The sequence below is a fragment of the Gastrolobium bilobum genome, unplaced genomic scaffold (assembly GCF_033153095.1).
Source record: "Gastrolobium bilobum isolate Gb01-03AN ecotype WA unplaced genomic scaffold, APGP_CSIRO_Gbil_v1 utg12951, whole genome shotgun sequence".
NCBI lineage: Eukaryota > Viridiplantae > Streptophyta > Magnoliopsida > Fabales > Fabaceae > Gastrolobium > Gastrolobium bilobum.
This window is the reverse complement of record NW_026898547.1, coordinates 105,026-113,687: the sequence shown is the minus strand read 5'-3', so window position 1 is coordinate 113,687 and position 8,662 is coordinate 105,026. Positions and strand designations below refer to the sequence as shown.

The 8,662-nt window shown below is 37.6% G+C and overlaps 1 protein-coding gene across 1 annotated transcript; it reads right to left on the bottom strand.

The window, feature by feature from the left end:
* Positions 1–6,001: 6,001 nt before the first annotated feature.
* Positions 6,002–7,751, bottom strand: LOC133317335 (uncharacterized). The gene is made up of 2 exons (XM_061519199.1): positions 7,410–7,751; positions 6,002–7,006 (listed from the first exon to the last, which is right to left on the bottom strand). The coding sequence occupies exons 1-2, from the start codon at positions 7,599–7,601 to the stop codon at positions 6,002–6,004; spliced, it is 1,197 nt and encodes a 398-aa protein (XP_061375183.1). The 5' UTR covers positions 7,602–7,751.
* Between the last annotated feature and the right edge of the window lie 911 nt (positions 7,752–8,662).

Sequence of the window (8,662 nt, the reverse complement as noted above, 5' to 3'; positions counted from 1 at the left end):
TGGGGCCTATCTCTCTTGCCCCATACCGGATGTCACCTTTGGAATTATCTGAATTGAAGAAGTAGATTGAAGACTTGTCCAGTGAAAATTTTATCAGACCGAGTGTGTCTCCGTGGGGAGCATCGGTGATCTTTGTTAAGAAGAAGGATGGGTCTATGAGATTATGTACAGACTACCGGCAGTTGAATAAGGTTACTGTTAAGAATAAGTATCCTTTGCCGCGTATAGATGATTTGTTGGATCAGTTGCGTGGTGCGACTGTATTTTCTAAGATTGATCTCCGGTCCGGGTATCATCAGATCCGGGTAAAGCCGGATGACGTTCCGAAGACAGCTTTCAGGTCCTGTTATGGGCACTATGAGTATCTGGTTATTCCTTTTGGGCTTACAAATGCACCAGCCGTTTTCATGGGTTATATGAATCGGATCTTTAAAGCCTATCTGGATCAGTTTGTGGTGGTCTTTATAGATGACATACTGATATATTCAAAGAGTAAAGAAGAGCATTCTGAGCATCTAAAGGTTGTTTTGCAGATTCTGAGAGAGCATCAGTTGTATGCTAAACCATCAAAATGTGAATTCTGGCTTTCCGAGATACAATTTCTGGGCCATGTCATCTCATCTGAAGGAGTGGCAGTGGACCCGAGCAAGATTGAAGCAGTGGTAGAATGGGAACGTCCTAAAAATGTTACAGAGATCAGGAGTTTTCTTGGTTTGGCTGGATATTATAGGCGTTTTATTGAGGGATTCTCACGGATGGTTTTACCTTTGACACGGTTAACCCGTAAAGGGAACCCATTTGTGTGGACCCAAGAATGTGAAGTGAGCTTTCAAGAGTTAAAAAGGAAGTTGACTACAGCTCCGGTATTAATATTGCCGGATCCTACAAGTAAGTTTGTGGTGTATTGTGATGCTTCTAAGTTTGGGTTAGGTTGTGTGTTAATGCAGTTCCGTCAGGTGGTCGCTTATGCTTCTCGGCAGTTGAATCCGCATGAGGAGAATTATCCGACACATGATCTTGAGTTGGCAGCCGTAGTGTTCGCATTGAAAATTTGGCGACACTTTCTATACGGGGCCGATTTTATTGTCTACAGTGACCACAAAAGTCTAAAGTATCTGTTTGATCAGAAGGAGCTAAATATGAGGCAACGCCGATGGGTGGAATTTCTGAAGGATTATGATTTTGAATTGCAATATCACCCTGGTAAAGCCAATGTAGTAGCTGATGCTTTAAGCAGAAAGACGCTTGGTATGGCCAATTTGATGATTTCCGAGTATAATTTGATTGAGAAATTCAGGGATCTCCACATTCCTGTGAATACAGAAGATAGTCCGCATTTATTGACTACTACGGTAGTCCTGAATGCATTAGTTGAGCGGATTAAAGAAGCTCAATTGCTTGATGAAGAGATTCAGTCTATGAAGAGCAGGACTTTGTGTCCACTGATAGGTTCGGTCTTAAGTTTTACAAGGATCGAATCATTGTTCCAAAAGGTCAGATGGTAGATGAGGTATTAACTGAGGGTCACATGGGTAAGTACACTATCCATCCTGGTGCTACCAAGATGTACCAAGACTTGAAACGGAATTTCTGGTGGTCGGGAATGAAGAAAGACATTGCTCTATTTGTGAGTAAGTGTTTGACATGTCAGAAAGTTAAGATTGAGCATCAGAGACCTTCTGGATTACTGCAGCCCTTGGATATTCCGGAATGGAAATGGGTCAGTATTTCTATGGATTTTGTAGTAGCATTACCGAGAACTCAGGCTGGTTTTGATTCCATCTGGGTAGTTGTTGACAGATTGACAAAGTCTGCACATTTCATACCAGTTAAAACGAGTTTCTCCACAGAGCAGTTGGCTCGGATATATGTAAGAGAGATTGTGAAACTTCATGGTGTTCCTGAAAGTATCATTAGTGATCGGGACCCTAAATTTACTTCTAGACTCTGGGATGCAGTGCAACAGGCCTTCGGTACACAGTTGAGGCTGAGCACGGCTTATCATCCCCAGACTGATGGTCAGACTGAGAGGACTATTCAGACCCTGGAGGACATGTTGAGGGCTTGTGCCTTAGAGCAGGGAAATGCATGGGATAAATATCTTCCTCTAGTGGAATTTTCCTACAATAATAGTTATCATGCCAGTTTGGGCATGGCTCCGTATGAAGCTTTGTATGGCCGTAGGTGCAGGGCGCCTACTTGTTGGTCAGAAATTGGAGAGAGGCAGTTATTTGGGCCTGATATGGTCCAAGAGACTACCGATCAAATTATGATGATTAAGGATCGATTGAAGAAAGCACAGAGTCGCCAAAAGAGTTATTATGATGCAAAGCATAGACCCCTTGAATTTTCAGAAGGGGATCATGTATTTATCCGTTTGTCTCCGACTACGGGTGTTGCGCGTGCTCTAGGAGTGAGGAAGTTGAGTCCTAGGTTCATTGGGCCCTACCAGATTATAAAGAGGGTCGGACCTGTGGCATACCAGCTTGCCTTACCTCCACATCTGTCAAATCTGCATAGTGTTTTTCACATCAGCCAACTTCGAAAATACGTGCCGGATGCGTCCCACATTGTTCAGCGGGACGATATTGAAGTAAGGAAAGATTTGAAGTTTGTTGTAGGACCGTTGAAGGTTCTAGCACGTGATGAAAAAGTGTTGAGAAACAGGACTATTCCCATGATCAAGGTACAATGGGAAGGATTGACTCCTGAGGACGCCACTTGGGAGCGGGAGAATGAAATTCTCCAGCAGTATCCTGAGTTTGACGTCAGGTATGTGTGATATTTCGTATTTGATTTTGTGGGCAAAATCCTTAAAAGGTGGGTGAATATAATGACCCTAAATGGTAAATCTTAATTAGAGATTTAATTTAAGGATTTAAATGCCATAATTATATTCAGTGAGTGATTCCGAGTATTTTGACTGTAATCATGACTATGTTATGAACAGTGCGTTCTGCCGGAGAATTTACAGTTTTGTGAATTAACCGGTAGAGCTTAAAAGAGCAAAATAATTTTAGAGACATAATTTGATAATTCTGACGACAAATATGAGTTCAGAACGAAAAATTGTATAATCTGGCACTTTCCGTGAAAATCTCGTGAATAGTGTTTCTACCGGGTATTTTGTACTGCTGTTTAAGCAACCGGTAGAGTCCAGAAATAAATAATTGATGAAATAAGAATAAGAAAGTCCAATATATGCCAAGCAAGTCAATATAGGCCCAAGAAAATGATAAGTTTATAAGTTTTAAGTTTCGTAAGTAAAGGAAGTACAATTAGTGATGCACAGTGCATTTCGTCAAAAACGGTGCAAAAACCATACTGTGAATTATGAATATTGTTTTGTAAGAAATAAAAAGTAATGTAAATGATTTTAGAAAAATAAAAATATGTCCGTAGCTTTAAGTTAATTTCGGGTCAGTTTAAGTAAAAATATGCGTAGGAAAAACATCTGGTAAAGCCACATAGGCTAAAAAGTACATTAAGTGACTCAAAGTCACCACTTTTTCTCACACTCTCTCTCTCCCTCTTCCCTCCCAAACCGTGACAGCCATGGAGAATAGAGCTTAGGGCTTGTTTTGATTTTTCTTTGATTTCTCCATGATTAAGCAACCAAATCTTTGACCCATTATACCAATCTCATAGGAAATCATCCAAGGAAGCTATTCCACCCCTCCATTTGAGCTGATTTCGTTTGTGGAGGGAGATATCCATCACCCCATTTTCGTGCACTATTCATCCAAGGTGGAAAAAGTGAGTTTTTGATGGAGCTTGGCTTGGAGGTTGCTTTCTAGGCTTTGGGAAGTTGATTAATGGTAAGAAACCTTTGTTTCCATGATGTTATTTTGATGGTTTGTGTCATAGAAATTGTGAGCATGTGTTGGTGTGAAATAAATTAGTTTAAAATTTGAATTGATGATGGATTGATGATGTGTTGGATATAGGAATATGGAATAAGCATATGAACATGTATAAAAATTGGAAAAAAATCCCATGGTGACATACCCTAGATTTCGGCCTTGATAGGGTAATTAGGGATGATGCACAAAGATTTATTGTATGTATTGGGAAGGTTTAATGTGCTTGAATAAGAGAAAATTTGATGAGTTAGTAAGAATGTTAAATTTGAAAGAAAATCCTTTGAAACATACCCTTGATGTTTCGGCCTTGAAGGATTTAAAGAGCTTGAGATTCCCAAAAAAATTAAATAGGAACTTGGTATATATTATATATTTATGTACGTGTAGTTGTTAAATTAAGTGAGGAAAATGTATTGTAAAAGAGAAGGATCCTTGGAAATTCCCTTAAAGGAGTCGACCTATAGGGTATTTAGGGACATATTTTGTACATTTTATTTTAAATAAAATGTGTTGTAATAAATTGTATAAAGGTGATGAGTTTTGAAGAAAAATAGCATGATTTATGTTGAAAATTCCTAAGGGAATGGTTGATTAAATTAAAGAACACCAACGGTTATAAAGAGGTCTAGACTTGTGTATTGGCATAGGATTGGCAAAAATGCAAAGAAAGGAAAATAAGCGATAAAATGTATGCTTATGAAATAATTATGGTATTGCATCATTTTATTGATGCATTGTAAATTATTCTCTAGGTGTGCCTAGGGATTGAGAAGGATCGGAAATCTCTTGAAGCGATAAAAGTAACTTGTTCCACAAGTAAGCGTATTGGTAAAGCTTCAAGAGGTAAGCTCTATGTTTAAGGAGTCTTTTCCTGCTTGAGTGCTCCACCATGGTTAGTGAACTATGGTTGGACTGTATGACTGTGATTTAGATGCTTTGTATAGATGCATTCATATAGAGTTATTTGATAACATGATATGTTTTGCTCTGATGTGACTTCTGTAATTTGATTTCTGTAACAATCTCTGGCCATTGATTGTATAGTACCCGGACGTCCGCTTTGGGGTCCTCCCTCGGGACTGATGGTGTACTCCTCTGATATGTCTGGTTCCGCTTTGGGGTCCTCCATCGGGAACACGTGCGTTGATTTCCGCTTGGGGTCCTCCCTTGGGAATGACGGCGCACATCTCTGATATGATATGGATATATGCTTTGTTCTGTTATGATATCTGTTATATGTTGTATTTGTATACTCTGTATCTGACTTTCATGCAGGAGTGAGCCAGGGGTATGGAGAATTCTCTATAAACCTGGAGCTTATTGAGATTTGTAATCTCACCCCTCTTTGGGGACACATTTTCAGGTGCCCAGATTTCCGGTGAGTCCTCACTAGGCAGGGACACGACACGTGGCTGAGGCAGTTGACAGACCGGATTTTGAGTGGCTGTAGGCTGCTACCTTTTTGGAGTGTTTGATGTATTTTAGTATTTTCGCATTTGATGGATCATGATATTGATCCTTTATTTTGTATATGGCCTGTATATGTTTTGTACATGTCTGTCAGTTTGATGCATGTACATTTGAGTATTCAGGAACGTTATATGATGATGTAGTATTCAGATAGGTTTATGTTTTGATGGCATGCTGTTAGATTTAGTGGCACGGAGCCATGTTATGCATGCGCCCATGTATGGGTATTCGATTATATTTGGATATCTGGTATTTCCGAATTGATATGTTGTATAAACTGTTTATCAGGAAATGCTTCTGAGTGGGATTGGAAAATCCCCAGTTGTCCGATTTATAGAGGAAACTCTGCCCGATTTTCGTTTACGCCGAGAAAGAATTAAGTTAGAAAAAGAAAAAGTTAGCTCATATTTTCGTAAGTTAAGTCTTCCGCTGTTTTCTGTTTTATCATATGTATGTTAATTGAACCGGCTCGAGACGGGGATGTTACATACAACATTGGATTGTATAGAAACCTAACAAAAAGTTAAGGACAAAAGAATTTCTACTCCGTTCAGAAAACACTCAACAGCAAACCAGTTTTCAAAGCCCCAAAAAGAAAATTAAAATTTAATTGCAAGCATAGAATGATGAAATGAAAGCACAAAATAAAGCCAACCAGCATTTTTTTTTTAGTACAAAACGAGCTCACTTACCTCATCCCTATCATATTTGTCACCACTGTGAGGATCAAAAAGAACATCGCCAGTGGCAAGCTCAAAGCAAATGCAAGCAAAGGACCAAAGGTCAGCAGGAGTTGAGTACTTAGATCCAAGAAGAACTTCAGGACACCTATATTGCCTTGTCTGAATATCATTTGTGAATTGTTTATAAGTCCAACAAGCATTACCAAAATCAACCAGCTTGCACTTAAGATCAACAGATGCAAGCAACTTCTTCCTCATGGAACGGCTACCTCTCCTATGACCATGACTTCCTTGTGAAACATCATTTTCAAAAGTCTTTGTTGATTCATCTTTACTCAAAGAACTACCAGGTTTATCTTCAACTGATTCTACACTTGATTTCACACCATTACTACAACCTTCTTGCTCGGGTTCTTTATAATCCTCCTCAGCTTCCTCTGAACTTTCCTTCCCAGTACAGCCCTGAGCTGCCTTCTTAGCCTTTCTCCGCATTTTCTTTTTCTGGTTCTTGGTCAGATCTCCATTCAAAGTTTTATTGTCTTGAGTGGTCCCATTATTGGACACAGACTTATCGTTGGTGTTTGGAAGGATAAGTGGAGCACCTGATTTCCTAGGATCCTTAGATGTATCTATCAGTGACAGAAGCAACACATTCTCTGGCTTCAAATCAGTGTGTATGATAGAAAGCTCACGATGCAAGTAATCCAAGCCCACCAAAATATGTAAACAGATTTCTTTAACCATGGGGAGAGGAATCCCACGATAGTCATTATATTTAATAAGGGTGAGAAGATTGTCACCCAGGAATTCAAAAACCATACACACATGCTGACCATTAGGCCCTGAATGCTTAAAGTGATCCAAAAGCTTCACAACACATTTCTTGTCATCAGGGTCCCCCTCTGCAATTTGTTTGAGAATCTTTATTTCATCCATTGCCGCTTCAGTGTAATGCTGAGCACTCTTTTGAATTTTAAGGGCTACATAACGCTACCAAAAAAAAAATAAAAAAAAATACCAAATCATTAAGAGATTTCGGAGTTCCAAATTTAAAAATAAATGTCAAGTGTGATATGGATGTTTGGTTTGTTTAAGTTTTTATTTTCAATTAATTTTTTTTGCTGATAATTACAAAAAAAGTAACATCATTTTCATTTTTTTTTCCCTATTTTCAAGGATTTGTGAAATCCTATGAAAATGAGATCAGATTTTTGTAATTATTACTATAAACATGTCAACTCAAAATATAAAACAAAACTCAAATGACATTCATTATGAAGAGAAATCCAATATCCATGTTACATAATCTAGCAAATTATAAAGAGCAACAAGGTATATTAAAAAATTGTTAGGTTCAAAAGCATTGAATTTTTTTTTGAGAAAATGAACGCACCGATTTGAGAGTGTCCCAAGCAAGCCAGACAGTGGAAAAATGACCCCAACCGAGCTTGGACTGCACGACATAGCAGCCATTCTTGAAAGTGTCTCCAACACGAACAGCATGGTACCCTCCACGCCTATAATCCTCACTACCTTCCTCCTCTGAAGTGTAATCATCATCACTGCCCTCCTTCCTCCTCTCCATTGAACCACCTCAAACCCACACACTGAAGAATCTATCAATTTAATCGAATGTTTCTGTTAGAAATGATTGGAGTGAGAAGAGAGAGAAAGAATCAGAGTAAAGAAACCCCCTCGAATGGGGAATTAGGGTTTTTGAGCGTTGCCGGGAAAACGTTCCTTAACTTGAACGTTCACTAATGCATAATATTCAAGTGGGTCTCTCTTATTATAAGGCAAAACGATTAAAATGATAAAAAAGTATCAATTAAATATAAAAATCACATGTTTTTCTACGAAGAAAAATCGCGATCCATAGCTTGAAAAATCACTTTTTAAACTTTCAAAATTTCTAAAAAATGGCTCAAAAATATGTTGGTTTTTAGATAGATTATATTAAAATATCGTAGGTTTGTTTTTTCTTGGTTGTTTTGTGATAAGAATCGCTTAAAAATATGTTTTTTTTTAGTTTTGATGAAGCTCCCATGGTAAAACCCAATTTCGAGCCGTCAACGTGTCAAAAGAAGAAGAAATCAGTGCAATAGTGAGAGAGACATCTTATTTATATTTTTTACTAAAAAGTCTCACGAAATCCACACCAATAGGAAATCCATTAAAATCGTCGGATTTTTAAATACCACGATATTGTGATTCCATGGTTTAAAATCTTGATTGAATACCAACAGATTTGGACGGATTCTAAAATAATCCATTAAAATCCTAATCAAAAACCACATGACTTTTTTTCAATCCATTAAAATCATAATCGAATACCAACGAATTTATTTGTCCGAAAATAATCCATTAAAATTTCTTGAAATCCTAATCCAATACACCCCCTAAATGTGTTAAGGTTTTGTTTGTTGGATATTTATTATACTCCAATTATTTAATTGATTTAAAATATGTTTTGATGATAATAATTAATTTAATGTTAATTTAATCGATAATAATTTATTGTATTGAGATTACTAATGAGTTGATTGTTTAAGATTTCAGGATAGTATTTATTTTGATTTAAAATAGTATTCAAGATAATCGAAGATTACATGAAGAGTAGAGAATATATAATAGATATCATGTAAA

Bases quoted from the DNA above. Each gene is read 5' to 3' on its own strand.
- LOC133317335 (XM_061519199.1), bottom strand. From the start codon at position 7,601: ATGGAGAGGAGGAAGGAGGGCAGTGATGATGATTACACTTCAGAGGAG. The intron at 7,007-7,409 runs GTGCGTTCATTT...TTTTTTTGGTAG, and splicing joins CTTGGGACACTCTCAAATCG to CGTTATGTAGCCCTTAAAAT.